General features: G+C 48.6%; 1 protein-coding gene across 2 annotated transcripts; it reads right to left on the bottom strand.

Moving 5' to 3' along the window:
- Positions 1–141: 141 nt before the first annotated feature.
- Positions 142–16,417, bottom strand: MAP6D1 (MAP6 domain containing 1). 2 transcript variants are annotated; one of them, XM_067002596.1, is made up of 3 exons: positions 12,402–16,417; positions 4,504–4,621; positions 142–2,246 (listed from the first exon to the last, which is right to left on the bottom strand). In XM_067002596.1, the coding sequence occupies exons 1-3, from the start codon at positions 12,869–12,871 to the stop codon at positions 2,220–2,222; spliced, it is 615 nt and encodes a 204-aa protein (XP_066858697.1). In that variant the 5' UTR covers positions 12,872–16,417; the 3' UTR covers positions 142–2,219. The 2 variants fall into 2 exon arrangements, with proteins under 2 accessions (XP_066858697.1, XP_066858696.1); XM_067002595.1 differs by having other exon boundaries at positions 142–2,297.
- Between the last annotated feature and the right edge of the window lie 427 nt (positions 16,418–16,844).

Below are 16,844 nucleotides of genomic sequence, written 5' to 3' on the forward strand. Positions count from 1 at the left end.
CTGGCTTGGTGTCCAGTGTGCTGTGCTGTCCTATAGGTGCAGCTGTGGGAAAGAAATGCAGTGACAAAATTGTGCTGCCGAGGTTGAATATCCAAGGGTTATGTTTTACAATTTAAAAAAAAAATGCTGGGAAAGAACCAATAGCCAAAATAAATTTTAATTTATTAAATTAAATCCAGTCCATTTGATAAAATACAAGCTCATTATATTTCCAGTTTATTTAAAACTGGGTTGATTTTTTTTAGAAATACACTGAATTAAGAGGAGAGACTATTTTCTTCTGTTAAAGCCCAGGATTGAAATGACTGAAATTGTTTGAACAAAACTGTTAAAAACATTATAAAGAGGTTAATCAAGCAGATTGATTTTTTTTTTTTCTTAGAAACATCTAACATGCAAAACATTTAGTACGGTTTGAATGTTTCAAATTAATTCCTTGAAAAATGAGTCTCCTGAAAAATGATTTTGGCAAGCACTGGTATTACTGTACTTTCCTCTGGGTCCAAAAGCAAGAGTGAGTGGGAGAAGTGTCATCCCATGTCCAACCAAACGCAGCTTGCTGCAGATGTTACCTGTTCTTGTTGCATTCGGTCCTACTGGTATGATGAACAGAGGTGGCAATATTCAATTCTCACATAATGCAGTAAGAAGGTAATGTCTGCATGAATTCCTGATATAATCCACATGCCAACATTTTCAATGCTGTTCTTATGGGAATCTTCAGCAATGGTTATGTGTTTGCAGAGTCCCCAAAGTTCATTAAATTTGCCATTGACTTCAGCTAGAGAGGAGGTTAAGAAAGAAATCCCCTGTGTTAAAGTCCATTTCATTACAGATGAATGAATATCTGATCATTGTTAGAGTCTGCGGAGTTTCTTTTCATTCTGGCCAACGCATTTGTATGTTTCAAACACAAAGTAAAAGTTTTGTGACTTTTTTGTCTCAAAAAAAAAAGTAAAAACATAAAGTAAGCAGTAAACTACTTACATTGGATAAGTCCTTGAGATAAAAACTGTAAACCCACTACACTCTGGATTAACAAAGGCTAAAGAAAATGGTTTCTTGTACCTCACATGTACTTCAGCAAAAGTTAAAAACATGCTAATATTAACAAATAAATAAATCAGCTTTAGAATAATAACATTTAAAATGTATTATCTTAAAAATGAAGGATGTCTTACATTCTATGTTACATTTCTAAGAAGAGTTTATAAGTAACATTCACTTCTGGTTGTTCCTAGCATTAGCATTACCAAGATGCAGGCAGTAATTTAGGAATTTCAAGGCAATATTTTCCACCTTGCATATGCAAAGAGTTAACATTTATTAAAATTATTAGCATGTCCTTTTTATTAAAGGATCACGAATTGCTTTAGGTAAAATCCATATACAGTATTTACACTCAACAGCTATACAAATTACATGCATATTTAAATCCTCGGGAGCCTGGTATATATTTAGCTGACTCGGTGTCCATGCAATCCTCTCCAAACCAAGCTGGTGCATGGCCAGGGCTGTCTTCAGAAGTTCAGTCCCCTCTTGCTCTGCCGCCAGCCCTCCAATTTTGCAAATACCCAGCTTTCCATCCTTAAAGCCCCAGGTCACTGCATATGCCAGATTCAAAGTTCATCAGTGCTGGCTTGCCCCTGTGCTTCCTCCAGCTTCTAAAACAAACCTGGAAGTTCAGACCAGCCCCTTTGATGCTGTGAATTCTGGTGATGCCATCTGAGGTTTGTGTGAGAGGTTTGTCTTCTAGTTTCCAAAAAACTTCAAGAAGCTGAGAAGTCAGCCAGATGTTCCCTGTCTGGCCTATTTACTGGGCCTATTTAGAGGGTGCTACTAAATAAGACTTGTTTTGCTTTTAATCATCTGTCCTGCTTATTATGATTATTTGCCCTCCTGCCCTGTGCAGTTAGGCATAGGGATGTTGTCCGCAATACTGTCTTTGCTGCCCAAAGTCAATCTCCCAGTGTGATGCCAGCTGGCATAGTAATGAACCTGCTCCTGTGAAAAACTAGGTCGTTCCTTGCAGTGTGTTTTGCCAGTTCTGAATTGAGCGCTTTGCGTGTTCAGAGTAACTGTGTGTGCACATCACTAATCACTAGAGCTGCTTTTGATAATATCGGAGCTTTGATCTTAACACTCCTCATGAAAATTGCATAGTGATACATCTTATCAGAAACACATTTAAGCTGCCTGGGTGTGAGAAGGGTCCATGTTCATACGTTGAGGATCCGTGATGGTGCCTGGAAAACAGCAGAAGGATTGGGGGAGAACCTGGTCTTCACCTCTGGGATCTAGTGGGGTGAGGGGGGAGAGAAACGTTAGTGTGACACAGGGTGCAACTGTCCAGAGAGTTTGAGGGTTCTTGAGCCTTGTGCCAATCCCTGCAAGACAAAGAGCTGCCCTCTTCACAAATCCCCCCTGACACGTACTTGACTAGCATCATGACAAATTCACTGCTGGACTGGTGCTGGATTAAAGTGAGGGGAGTTTTAGTGATGTGTGTCTGGCACCTTAGCCTTTTGGAGACCGCCATCAGGGTTCTGTCAAAGTGCTCCACTGCAATGCTCTAAGGAGCCACAAGCTCACTGTGTTGTGAACAGACCTGGCACAGACCTGGAGTACCTGAAGGAGAAAGGGAGAAAACTGGGAGACCACTGGCTGTGCCAGTCTGTGAAACTACAACAGTTCTATCAGGGATATAAACTCCTCAGCTCTGGAAGAAATACAGAGATAACAGAAGTGATCAAAACTCTCACCTCTGTGGAGTCAAATTTTCACCCAATATGTAGCTGTTGTACTGAAGTTCGGCTGGATGCTTTGTGTCCTCTTAATGCTTAAAACCCGAAGGATTTGAAACAGGACTGGTCCTAGTTGTGCTGTGCCCAGGACACTGAGTGAATCTGGCCACAAAATGTAGCAGGTGGTAAGCTTTGCTGGGTACTGGGGTTCTGATAGCACCATCCAAGCAAAAAAGAAGAGCGAGGCCACAGGGAAAAAGTATAGGAAAAAAGCTATTGATCTGTTTGTTGTTGTTGCATTGTTCTGTGCTTTCCAGTCCTCTGGGGATGCATCTGACATGCTAAGGAGCAAGAGGAGTGTCCAAAATGACCTGTCCACAGCTCAGTAGCAGGATACAACCTGCAGTCTGAGTCCTACAGGCAAGCTGTCACAACATGATGTAAAGCTGATGCTCATGTGCCCAGTGAAACCATGGGCTTCAGGCAAGAGGTAATGTCTGAATGGCTACGTGTAAACTGGGGAGGAGTCCCATTTCTGTTTGAACTGGTGTTTCTTCGGCACCTTGTCCATTCCTTGCCTGTGCTGACTGTGCCAGAGGTGTTGCAGTGGCACCCACGAGCTCCAGGAAATGGGGCCTCTGCATGGTCCAAGGCACGGTGTCCTCGGTGGCGTGTTTTCATGTCTGGGATTTCAGTTTTCTCTTTCCCTTCCTCGAGAAGTGGGAGAGAGACTCTGAGGGTACATCTAGGAGCTCCTTTGGATCCTGTCCGCCAGGTTGGAAGCACAGGAGGGGAGTATGTCTTCACACAGTGCTGCACCCTTGGCCAGCGGAGGAGCTGTGTTCTACCCCAGGGCAGTACTGCCTGACTCATGACTCCCACTCCTCCCCTCCCCTCTGCTCTTTCTCCCTCTTCCTGCAGGGGCACGGGTCTCAGGTTGCCTGAGCCCAAGACACTGTCTTTTGCCCCTCCAGGGCCAAAATACACACCCTTAAACACGAGGGTCAAAATACAAGATTTAAGGGTTAACCACCCTGCTGGCCTCGTTGCTGCACCTCAGTAAGCAGCCCAGACTAGTCAGAGCGAGGAGGAAGTTTTGGTGAGGTTTGCAAATTCTCTCTTTCGCCTGAGGTGCCTGTCCCACTTTCAGTGGAGCTGGATATACCCATCGTGTGCCTCGTTGCAGCAATACGCCAGCAATCCTATGCGGAGGAGGTACTTTGCTGTCTGCTGATTAAACATTTCTTCCTTGTCTCCTCCAAGGCAAAGATTTACTTTTTACATGTGGCCCTGGAGGATGTGGTACCGTCAGAGACGGCAGCAGATGCTGCGCTGGGGAGCTCAGCCCCGGCTCTGCTCCCTGAGCCACTTGCTGCAGCCTGTGCTTGCCTTTGGCCACTGGTTGTGAAGCACCCTTCTCCACGGTGGTCTCATGCAAGTAGCTGCTAGCTAGAGCAGAGGATGTTAAATGGGCCTTACGCAGAGAGAGGTAATGGCACTTCCTACACAACATACCCAATTGTGGGAATGGCAATTCTTGGACTTCCTGGCTTTCATGCAATTTAAAATCTTGGTCTCGGGCTGAATTATGACATGGTATCGCTTCCTCTAGCATGTCTTTCTGAAAGCAAAGGGTAACCGCAGTCGGATAGGACATGGCGTTACTCTACAACACACCACACTGGTAGCAAATGAGTTCCTGATGCGTACCTTGGGTTTTAGCCACACTGACTTTGGGATTTTAAAAAATGTTTTTTACCTTAAAATCTGCCTTGTAACTTGTCTCTTGAACAAAATGGTCTTCTGGGATAATGAAGCCTTGCTTTGTCTTTATAGGCTTGGATGGTTTTGCTCCAGTCCAAGGGCGATACTCTTGCCTGAAATGAGATTGTCAAGACAAAAGAACCTATAAACCACAACATATTCACAGGGTACCTCTGCTCAGAGTGGTTGCAAACCCAGAAGGCAAGTCGGGTTACAATCAGCTTATAATATTGAACTTAGATAACGCAATCTGGGAACAAAAGATCTTAGCCTAGAGGACTAACTTTCTCAAAAAGCCCAAACTGAAAGATGCATTAGGGCATAGACCCGTCTAACTGGCTGCCCTGGCTTCTCTCTTTTATTCTTGGCAATATGTGCTGTGTCTTGGAGGTGCTCGGTGCTTTCTTCCTGAATAAGAAAATGTCAGGGTAACTTTTTGCTTGATAGCATTTACTGACTCATTGGTCACTTGCAGTGCAAACCATCTTGGTTTGGCAATTCAGGAGTGCCGTCCTTGCATGCACAGAGGGAGGCCATCTGCTGATGTTCCTTCCTTTAGCTCTCTTGACACCAGGAATGTTCAACAATGTGTTCTGTATTGCACTTCTGTAGCAATGTAGGCTGAAATGCATCTGAAGGGAGACACCATCACACTTGCCAGATGCTTCAGCTAGTGGTTTCCTTCAAACGGGGGACAAATGCTTTGACTTTGCACGATATGTCTGAGAATAAGGCACTTGGGTGCCTCATCATTAGAGCTGTGGCATCTGTGGAATGGGTACAGAGACTGCGCGCTTGGAAAGAGGCGTATGTTTTAAGAGCACTGAAGAGCATGCAGCTTCCCTCTGCTTTTTGGCTCCTCACAGACAGGCTTCGCTAATGCCTTCCTCGTTAGGACTTTTTAGATGCTGCAGTAGCAGGCAGCTGACCTGGCTTGTTTGCTCTCAGAGAAGGACAAGATAAGTCCGCTCTGTTTGCATATGAAGCTCTGACAACCTGTTTAGGCAGCTTCTGTAGCGAAAGGAGAGGAGGCTAACTAAGCTGTGACAAGTTGATGTTCACACGCTGGCATACCCCAGATAATAACCACACTTAACTGCACTTCACTTGATGGTTGTAGATAGGATCCTGAGTCATGACCCTGGCACAAGTCCTAAGCCATGTCCAGGCTAGAAAAATAGGCTTTGTTTTTAATATGCTGAGCCTAGCTTTGACCACAGCCCTTCTAATTTTCATTTTTTTCCAAGCATGCTATTTGCTTTTTTGATAGTGACTGCATATTCCTCTTTAAAAAGTCTTATTTAAAGTATATAAGTGTGGAGTAGTAGTTTAGCACGTGTAGTTTGATTCTGATCTTTTTAATATATTGCTAGAATACACGCTGCCTGGATTGTGCTTGATTTCTAAACACAGTTTCAACCTTAAAATGCTGCCTCTTTTGTTGGTTGATTTGTAGACGTGGGGTACAGCCCTGGAGCACACCTAACCTAGAGACAACCCTGCAAACTAACAAAGTTAATTCTGAAGAGTTGTTGCTATTTATTTCCTGCCTGCACTGCCCTCCTGGCACAAGGCAATGGGCAGGAGCCCACAGCCGGGGCTGGCAGCCGGTCGTCAGCTCGTGTAGTGGCAGGGCGAGTTCTTAAATGCACTCAGAATTAGTGACAGATGTTGCCCTACAGGAGAGCTTCCCACTCCTGGGAAAGCACAACCAGGCCCTGGTGGGGCTGTCCATGGGCACTGCAAATCTTGTCTGTAATCAGTTTGTTCCTGCTGTTCTGAGCTGCCACCTCTTGCCTTCTCGGCGTCTTGCTTTTCAGGCTATCTCAGGCAGCAGGTAAGTGCCTGCGTGGCTCTCCTGGTGGCAGTGGTGCAACCCCTGAGGCTTTAGCACCTCCAGGTAAGGAAGCACCTCTGCAGAAAGGTGATTTTGGCCAACTGGTGCCCCAGGAAGGCAACCTTTCAGCAGGGAATCCCAGACAATTGTGAATGCTGAGCTAAATCTAGCTCTGCTCTGCTGCACAGCCAGAGGGAAGATGCTGGCTGGGCAAACTACCAGCAAAATGGTACAAAGCCATCAATTACATCCCAGCAGTTCCCAGCCACTCGAGCCTGCTATCCCCTAGAAAGCTGGACTGCCCCAAGGATGCTGATGGCATCGGTTCTTAACCATTCATTCTTGCGACGGCTGGCCTCCCTGCTGCACTGCCCTGCAGGGGAGCGTGTCCCCAGCTTTCAGGGAACAACTGGGCCTGTTCCTTTCAAGGAACAACTGGAACAACTGTCTGCAGCCAGCTCTGGCTCAGTGCTCTGCGGCAGATCATTTGCTGATTTGGCAGGCCCCCAAAGACAGTTCTTTTGGATCGCAGGACCCTCATTTTGGCCGGAAGCCGAGTTGTTCTCCTCACAGCCTGGAGAGACAGAATGACTTTTGAGGTACCCGCATGCAGGAGGTGCCTTGTCCAAGATCACATGAATTGCATTTACTTGCAAGAGAACGACATCATGGGAGGGGAAATTACAGGAGTGATGTGGAGGAGGGGAGAGCCCCGCATAGTCTGACAGCCAGCTGCTGCTGGGGATGAACATGAGACACTGACTGCTGCTGGAGGTGGTCATCTTCATCCTTCCTGCACTACCCCTCTTCTTCCTCCCCAGACAGCAGCTCTCAGTTTACTTTGGGGGTGCTCAGAGCAGCACTGGGATGGGGACTGTTTTGCTTCTCTAGTTGTTAAAAGGTGACAGCGTGCGCTATGAATGCCTTTCGCTGAGATGGAGGGCACTTCTACCAGGGCTGGAAATCACAAACTGCCTGGGCCGTTCACAGTACTGGGGCTGCCATTTCCAGGCAGATTTACTTTCAGCATTTATAATATTCCTTTGCCCTGTACTACAACACCACTGCCATCACTGTTGGCATTTTGGTACCTCATCTTTATGTCATGGCTTACTTTGTATACTTAATTATCAGTGGTGTTCTGAGCCGCTGCATTATAATCCCATTTTTTTTTTAAGAAGTAGAGAAAAAGGCTCATCCTGTACAGCTGGAGGTAACTCTGAGCTACACTGCCTGACCTAGACTGCCTTTAGTCCTCCACTGACCTCTTCCTTCTAATGGCTGGCACACCAGCGAGCATTAAGCAGCATCATTAACATTTTCCATGATTTCCCTTCAGAGGCAAAGCTGTGCGCGCAGTTTCTGTTGTTCACATTTCCTTTCCAAAGTGCACAGTAGCCCAGCTTTCTGCTGGGGAAGCCAGACCAGTGCGTGCGGCTGTGAGCCGCAGCTTCTGGCGTGGCCGTGCTGCCAGCCCTGCGGGGGCACGGGGAAGTTTTGCCCAGGCAGAGCAGGGCGCTGCAACAGGGCCCTGTCAGCTGAGGGCCACGAGGCATGGACACAGCGGCGAGAGCTCTGCAGGATGGCCAAAAAAACCCTCAAGCATCATACTGTTGCTTGAGGGGAATTTGGGGTGTTTGATCTGTTCCCAGACAGAGCCCCAAGGAAGGAGCACTTGTGGTGGGGTGAGAGGACGGGCAGCTGACGTCCTCTTATCAGAAAGCTATGGGAGTGGGGAGCTGAGGGCAGGTCTCGGGTCTTGGTTTCTGCCTTTTCCCATTTCCCCTTCTTTCTCCTTTTCATCTAATGTAGGTTTGGGTGCACTTTGACTGGAGGAAATTCCTCCTAACTTTCTGCAACAGCTTTGAGTCTTCCCCATTTCAGTTCTGCAGCCTACTTGGCAGCACAGCCAACCTCTCCCGCACGCCTTTCCACCCGCCTCGTGCTCTCCTCCCACGGCTCCGTCCCCCTTCCCCCAGCCAGGCTCTGCAGAGCACGTCTCTCTGGATCTATCCCAGTGCCTGCACCAAGCAAGCTTACTTGTTAAGTACCATAAAAATCAGGGCTTCAGTATTAATTTCCCCAAGCAGCAAGATACTTAAGAATGTAAAGATAACATTAAGCCTTGATTATAAAAGATTTACTCCTATTATTAAGGATAAGCATGTGTTTAAATATCTTGCTGGATCACGGATGAAGCTTCTTGCACACAGTACTCCTAACCCTGCCAGCTCACGTGTGCTCTGAACATCGGTGCAGGTATTTTTTTTTTCTTTCTGCACGTCTGAAATAAAATGGTGTTCACTGGGCAGCAGTGACCACAGTTCACCTTGGCCTTCTGTGGAAGCAGTATTTGAAGGCAGGCAGGCAGTATAGACAGCAAAATGACGTGCTCTGTGACTGCACCAGTAGCACTGGGGAACAAGGATTGTTCCCCTTCGTTCTGTGGTATCTCCTCTGGTGGGGAGATCCCTGCTCTGTGGTCACAGTGCTGAGCACATGCAGAGGAAGGTGGGAGCTCAGCTCACCAAGGGATCTCCCACCCTGCTGTTTCCAAAACCGTTCATGAGGGCACATCAGGCCTTCACCCCCGAACAACCCCAGCGCTTCACACGTTTTCTTTTCCTCAAAGCAGCAGACCAGAATTGCTCACTCCCTGCGAGCAGCAAGCCTTGCTGATTTCAAGGCCTCCAGTTTGGTCTGCTTTGCTGCTGCGCCTCCACATCCACTCACAAGCCGGGTGCTCTCAGCCCTCACGCCCACCCAAACCACTGATGGTGCTGGAACACCAGCTTCAGAGATGAGGCGCTGCTGGGGGCTGGCACTGGGCGCGTGTGCAGAAACTCAAGCTGTCCTCCCCCTTCCCTGAGCGCAAATACAAGAAAAGCTGATGGCTGGGGGAAGAGACAAAACAGTCACAGCTCTGGTGCGATGCATTTGAAACGCTTTCCCAAGGCTGGCAGGTTACGGAAGGGGAAACTGAGGTCTGAAGTGACTCAAACAAATACAGCTGAGCCTCAACCAGAGCTCTCCTCTCAGCAGGACCAGGACCAGCCCCAGCAGAGCAGTCATGCCCTCGTCCCATTGCCTTCCATCAAGGCAAAAACAGGTGATGCCCAGCGAACAGGACCTGCTGGAGATGCGTTGCTGATAGCACCAGCTTCTCTCATCCACTGTAGCAAGGAGCTAAGTAAGCCACCCATCCATTTCTAAATGCAATCAGGACCTAGTGCTACAATTAACGGCACTCAAATCTCTGCTGTGTCAGAATTATGTAGCACCTGCGACTCACTGCTGAACGACAGGAGCCCCTTCCATGACCCCAAACGAGGTGTGGAGGGGGTGGCTCAGTGCTTCCTTCTGCCTCCTCCTGCGTCCACCTGATGCAATCTACTGCAACCCTCTGCAGCAGTTCCCGGGATCTTTTCGCAGTTGGAGCACATCCCATTTTAGCCTTTCAAGTGCAGCTCGTATCAATCCTCCTTGGTCTGTATGCCTGAGCTCCCCCTGTGGAGCCCGGCATGGCTTTGACTTCAGTTGGAGCCTGCAGAGCTCCAGCTATAAAATCCATGCAGAGAGCTGTGGACACAGGGCAATGTTCTGGAGAGTGGGCTGCCATGTGGCCTCCTACCCTTTGTGCAGAGTTGTTAGTTCATAATTAAAAATTTGCCTCCTCAAAGAGAGGAAGGCATTTTTCTGATCCCCCCTCTATGTTTATGTTTCTTTTGGCCCTGGAAAGACTCCTACAAAGTCCCAAGGCATGGGACTGCTCTTTTGGTCTTGGTCGCTGATGTTCTGTTAAACGTCGGTCTGACTGGCTGCACCACGTGCAAGGAAACAGCTGGTTTTGTATGCAGCTGGGTTTCCTTCTGTGCTTAAAAAAGAGCGCAGAGAGAAAGATGTAGCAGGAACTTGCAGAAGGAAGTCTCACCGAAGGATTGAACTGATGCACAAAAACAGATCAAGCGATGCCGGATGGTGCTGGGGATTCATTGCTGCACTTGTATGCTCCATGAGAACAAACGTGCACTGGAGTGTTGTAGAAACATGCCGTCAAAATCCCCGAATTAAAAATAACCGAACAAGAACCCCAAACACGAAAACCCCATCAGCTTACTGAACTAAGCAAAAAAATGCCAACGTCATTAAAAGCTTGGAATGGACCAGGTACCAATGCCAACTTTTCTGCACTGTCCTTCTGAAACCAGTCCTTCCCTTAGGACCTCATCTCTTTAACATGAAACAAGCCCAGCTGGGGCTTGTTTTGCCCACCCTTGTGATGACCCAGCTTGCCGCAGAGCCTGCTGATGTACCTGCAGTGCATATAAATCAAACGACCACTTCTTGTGAGTGGCCCCAGCTGGTTCACGTACAGAGCCTGCTCCTCAGGGTTGCTTGGAGTCACAGACAGCAACAGTAGAAAAGAGGGAATTTATGGCATGGTTCTCCCTCGAAAGGAAATGAAGGCACACACCAAAATGTGTGCACTTTCCACCTTTGCTCCCCATGTCGTTTTATTTATTTTTTTTATTTTGAATGTGACCACTGAGGAGCTGCTGTGTGCACAAGGGGGGTCCCTCTGGCCTTCACCAGAGGGGAAGATGAAGAGCACCAACGCCAAACAGTGCTGTTCAGCTGCTGCCTGCAGGTAAGTGTTTGCGCACTGTGATGCTGCCTTTGGAAGACAACAAGGTGAAGAGGAAAAGTGGTCTGCTCTGTAGTTAGTGAAGGTGGCCTTGTAGTTGTGCAGGCTGAAAACTGTGTGCGTGCTGTGGACTGCCGGTGCCCCAAGTGGAACTGGAAATGAGCAAGTAGTAGACAGGTACCAACTGCTCCCCTCCTGCTTAGTCTCCCTTGAAAAAAGGAAAAGCAATGACGCATGAGAAAATATTTTCACAGCCTGCAAGGCTATTGTGGGCTTCTCTCTTGCTGTTAGTTGTGGCTCCTGTGACTTACCTAGGGTACAGTCAGTTGTTGTCAGTGGTATGGGGATTTCTTACACTTGCAGTATTGCACTAGGTGGTAATTCAAAAAAGCTGGGGGAATTACTAGAATAAGACAAATGTGGTTTGACTTGCGTAGGGCCTGTCTGCATGTAGCCTTCAGGCAGCTTAAATGTGGCTCATGGAGAGCCCTGCTCTGGGGCAGCTGCCCTGCTCCTGCCTTGACCTGCACTGCTCTGCTGGGGTGGGTTCCTTGGCTACCTGCAAGCCTTACTTTTTGTAAAATTTCTGCTGTGATTTGCTCCCTGGTATCTCGCGCAGCCAGCTTTGTCCCGCGATCCGCAGACTTTCCCCTCTTTTATTACATAGGGAGCCCTGGGTAGGAATAGCCGAGCCGGGGAGGAAAGGCATGCGAAGTGGCTGGGCAGGGAGGCTGTGGCTCTGCTGCACTCTGCATGGGGGGTGTTCAGCAACAATTTGGAGACAGCTGCATTTCTGAAAGCTGAACCTTGCCGCTGGTGTGTTAGAAAGGTTTCCTTGACACAGTAATTTCTGTACTGCTTTGAAATCTCAAAGTGCTTTTCAGGGCCAGCCATCGCTCTGTGACTGTTCTGGGAGATGCAGCAGCGGCAAGACAAGGCGAGCAGTGTAGCTGTGCCTTCTCCAGCCGGTGCGGACTGTGAGTGCAGGGCAGCTGCCGGGGCAGAGGGGAGCAGGATCAGTGCTGCGCTCCTGCAGGGCACCCCGTGCGCGTCTTCACAGCACCGCACTAAATAATGTCGTGAACCGCAATCATCGAGGGAAGCGCTGCGTGGGTACCCGCGGCACAATCGGCGTCTGAACACTTGTGGCTCTGTTAGAATGAGATGAATTCCTCTATGAATCCATCTCGCGGCACACCACAGTCCCCAAGCCCCGTTAGGAGGGGGCGGGCGGTACGAACGAGCCGCAGCCATGCAGCCAAAGCCCCGCACCTCCCGCCGAGGCGCGCCCGGCCCCGCCGCTCGCTCGGGAACCGGGGGGGCTGCGGTGGGGCAGAGCGCCCGGGAAGGCGTCGCCGAGTCCCCGGGGCTCGTTGGAAGCCGGCGCCCCCCGCCCCGAGCCGCCCGTTACCTGTAGGACGTGGTGTGGCCGCCGGCCGGCGGCGAGCGGGGCCGGAGCTGCTCGGGGCCGCCGGGGCCGGGCAGGGGGCAGGCGGCGCGGCTCGGGGCGGCCGCGGGCACGGCGGGGGGCTCGGCCCCGGCCCGGCCGCCGCCCCAGGGGAAGGGCGCCCGCCGCGGGAGCGGCCAGGCTCGGAAGTCCCGGCGGTACTGCGTCTCCGCCGCCGGGGGCTCCCCGGCAGGGCCCTTCCTGCGGCCCCCCGGCTGCCCGGGGGCGGCCCGCGGGCGGGGGGCGGCGGGCGGGCGGCGGCAGCCCCGGGGCGGGGGGGAAGCGCCGCCGCTCTCGGGCCCCCCGGCCGCCTCCTCGGGCTCGTCGATGGCCGAGTAGTTGTGGATGGTGAGCGGCACGGAGAGGTCCGACTTGTCCAGCTGGCTCCAGAAGCGCGCCAGGCAGCACACCCGGCTGATGCAGGGCCAGGCCATGGCCGCGGCGCCCGCAGCCGGCTCCGGTCCTCATCGGCGGCTCCTCCTCCTCCTCCTCCCCCCGCCGCCCCTTCCCCGCTCCGGGGCTCGGGGTCGGTCCCAGCCGTGCTGCGAGGGGCGGTGTTCGCGCAGGGACCCGGCGAGAACGGCGAGCTTCGCGGTGCGGGTCCCCGACAGAGCGGCTTGGCTTCGGAGGCGCTACCTGCTGCCCGAAACCCGAGCGCCTCTTGGATGCACTACTGCATACACGATCCACCGATATTACCGCTTGCTGGGGACCGGAGCTTGCAGGTTTTCTTTGCACGTTTGGGGGTCTCAAACAAAACGGTCCCGGTGCAAATCACTGACGCTGACAGAATTACGCTGGGGATAAATCTGGCTTTTGAAATTGGACATCTTATGTAATAAGTGGCTGCGGGCCATGATGCTCCTCCACAATTCCCCACTCAGTGTGTTATGGAGAAAGCTGAATCTTGTGGTAGGTTGCTGAACTATGAAATACGAGGCTGTAAAAGTGAAGCATAAGCAGACTCTACCTATTAGAAAACCATCTATTTAAAAGCTAATGGGTACCTCATTTTAGAAAGTAATCTAGTTACAGATGGTTGGTTATCTGGTAAGACTGAAAAACAAAGTAATTGTGCAGTGAAACTCAGAAGGCTGAGATTTACTGCTCTCATTCAGCTAAGCCATCTAACCTGTGGTGCATTAGCACCTCAAACTTAGGTGAGATTGGGACCTGATTCCGGTAGAAAGGACAGACAAACCTGGCTATGGGCTATGACCAGACCTCTCCTTGAGTGTCTGGCCTCTCTGTGAAACAGCTACAGAAGGATAGATAGACATCCCTTACAGCTAATCCTGTTGTCCAAAACATACGATTTGACACTTGCTGGTGCTACTAGCTGTTTTAATTACTTGTTTTTATGTGTGTCAGGGCAAGGAGGCTCAGAAATTTGAGATAAAATTGTGGTCCCATGGAGAAATCCTGCCTAAATATGTGGGATATCAGACGCTCAGTTTTACTTGTTGCCCCCAAACTTCAGACAGTACCCTAGTTCTAGGAGTAAGTGGGGAACCACTTAATTTTCTGGTGCTCTTTACATTTTTTTTCCTAGAACTGTTCTGCTCTATGTAGTAATGTTACCAAAATACCATTTATTTTTAAAATTTAGACACTTTATCCTGGTCAAGAAAAATGTTTTTACAGTCTGGGCGAAAACAGAACATCCATTTGATTGTGTTATTACTGGCAAAGTACAAATGCTGCTCTGATCCTTGTTTGTAGGCCTGATTGAGCAAAATACATCAAGGAATAAATGGGATGTCTCTGCTGCCACTGTGCCTGCCACTTCCTAGTACTGCTCTGGCACTGCGCGTCTCAGAGCCCAGCTATGGTATCGGCAAGGGCTTCGAGTAGCTGCTCATGCCGGCGTGTAGGATGAGGTTGGCACAAGGGGCTATCTCAGACAGGGAAACCAGGAGGAGCTCGACGAGATTAAAAAGTAGACTGCATTTAGAAGAGATTTATCATGATTAAGGGGGGGGGGGGGGGGGGGGGGATACTGCAACAGTAAGTCAAAGACAAGCCTGTAAATCATAAAGCAAAACAGCTTTTACTGTCAGGGATGGGAACTGAAAGCTCAGTCAGGCTGTTCTAATACTAAAATGAAATTTCAGGGGAGCTGATCAGTACTCTGGAGCAAAATATTCCTTAAACATGGTAAGGCCACGCTAGACTTTCTTAAAACCCTTGAAAAGGTGAACAATTGTGCTTATTCATGTTTAACCATGACTTCATACTTACAACTGTTTTTTTTCCCCCCAACACAAACACTAGATGATGTCTCTGCCAAGCATCTGTATAATTACCACATTGTATCTTTAGTCACAATAATAGGCTCTTTGAAAAAGGGGAAAGAAGCCTTTCCGTGCAGCATGTGCTTTTTTTCGTTGTTGTTTTGTTGGTGATGGTGGTGCTCTTGCATTCTTGTAACTTCTTTGCCATTCAAAGATGTGACTGAATATTGAGATACTGGCACATATTGATGCTAGGTTTTGGAAGAAGGGCACTTCTTTGTCAGAAAGGTATCTGCTGTAGTGAGCTGTTCTAACTCCAGGCCATTCCTCATCTGCCTGAACTGAGTACTGACTTTCCTATTGCAGTCTGAAAGTTGTTTTGGTCCAGAGAAGACCATTTAACTTTGGTAGACAGTGCTGCGTGAAGGCTGAGGTACAAGGTGACACGGAACTTGCTGCTTGGCCACATGAATGCTTTTGTACCGCCTTGCTCGTGGAACTTCTAGAAGTATTTAACATTTGCGTGGAAAACTCAGATATTGACTAACCTCTCAAAAGGTGAATCCTGCTAACCCTAAGCTTAAGGTAAACTAAACTTCAGCATGAAACCCCCTAACCACAGCTGCTGCCTGAAACAAACAGTGTCTTCTGAACCTCTCTGGCTGTTCCAGGCTGCTTTTCAGGAGTGTTGAGCCCCTGCAGCTCTGAGAATCGAGCAGAAGTGCAGGCACTACCTCTGAAGGATCAGCCTGAAACATCTCGGTACTCATCTGCAACCTTCCAGCAAGCTGAAAGGGTACAGCAATACCATGCTGCTCTCGCAGGTCTAACTGACCACAAGAGTAGGATTCCAGTCTGTGCCAGCAATACAGGGACATGACTTTCAAACTTTGAGGCAGGCATTGACCAATGTGGTAAAGAACTTAACTATGATCTTGGCTTATTCTTCTAGGCAGATCATGTCCTTCAGGCTTACACATCTCCTGCACTGTTACTCCTTGCTGCTTTCAGTCAGGATCTTTAAATCCCATTCTCAAATAAAGTATTGCTGAAGAGACTAAAAGTTGTAGAGTAGACAAGATGAAGGGGGGAAATAAAAAAAAGTGGTCAAAGACACCACATGTGTTTTAAGTATGAGCAAAACCAGCATGGGAAACACTGTGAGCTACAGCTTTTGAGCTGCTTTTGGCATGAAGCATTCTCTCATGTGTCATAAGCCTGTTTAATGGCCATCTGCTGCTGCTGCTGCTGTCTTCTCCCTGCTGCTGCAGGCAGTGGCTCCTGCTGGAAGCAGTGCATCCTGCTCTACAGCTAGCTGCCCTCTGCTGTGTGCAGTATTGCACCAGGCCCGAAGCCCTAGAAACTGGCCTGCTTAGCCCTGAGTATCAGAGAAGGGAGGAGAAAAGGAGGGAGAAATGAAAAGAATTAGAAATGTGAAGCTGGAAAGCTTCTGGCATTGAGCAAAAGGTACAGTAGGTACTCTTTCATTTTAAGCATTTAAGTAAACAGATACTTAAATGAGCAAATCAAAGTGTCTCATTTTCCAAGGGAGGAAAAGAAATGCTTTAAGTTTTGCTAAGTAAAATGACAGACTGAGCACTAGTCTATGACAGTATGAGAGTTCACAGCAAGCTTGTACTCAATCACAACAGCTGGTGCTGTTTAGCACTGTTGTTTACACATGCAGAAAATGTAATTTCTGTATTGCATTATGCTTAATTTTTTTTTAAAAAAGGTCTATTTGTTTGCACTTAAAGATGCAGCATGTTCCTCAGCAGGTCAGTCCATTTGGAATGACTAATCTAACCTACAGCATGGAGTTAAGGGTTTGTTTCCCCTAGTTTGTATCTGGGCAGACTCCTCAGCCTCTTGCAAGGGACAGGCACACAGTAGTAGCAGACCCAAGATTCAACTTGTGTTTTTATTTGTGTAATTAGGAACATTGGCCACAGTACTGTGGTCAATCTTACTTTAGCAGTTGCTTCTGGTTACAATATTACTGATCTCAGCCTCTTCCATTTTTGTTGAAGCTGCTTATTTCTTTTTTAACAGCAGATTCTGAATCAAATGTTACTGTTCTGAAATTCTTACAAAAAACCTTAAAGGAATCTACCGAGAGAGCACAACTTAAAGATTAATGCAGTAGAAGAGAGAGAAAGCAGTATAACTTAAG

Source organism: Anser cygnoides, chromosome 9 (genome assembly GCF_040182565.1).
Source record: "Anser cygnoides isolate HZ-2024a breed goose chromosome 9, Taihu_goose_T2T_genome, whole genome shotgun sequence".
Classification (NCBI taxonomy): domain Eukaryota; kingdom Metazoa; phylum Chordata; class Aves; order Anseriformes; family Anatidae; genus Anser; species Anser cygnoides.

Excerpts from the sequence above, each read along its gene's own strand:
- MAP6D1 (XM_067002595.1), bottom strand. The coding sequence starts at position 12,871 with ATGGCCTGGCCCTGCATCAGCCGGGTGTGCTGCCTGGCGCGCTTCTGG. Across the intron at positions 4,622-12,401 it reads GGCCACACCACGTCCTACAG|GCAAGAGTATCGCCCTTGGA; the intron begins GTAACGGGCGGC and ends ATCTCATTTCAG. Across the intron at positions 2,298-4,503 it reads GTTACAAGGCAGATTTTAAG|ATCCCAGAGGTGAAGACCAG; the intron begins GTAAAAAACATT and ends TCACCCCACTAG.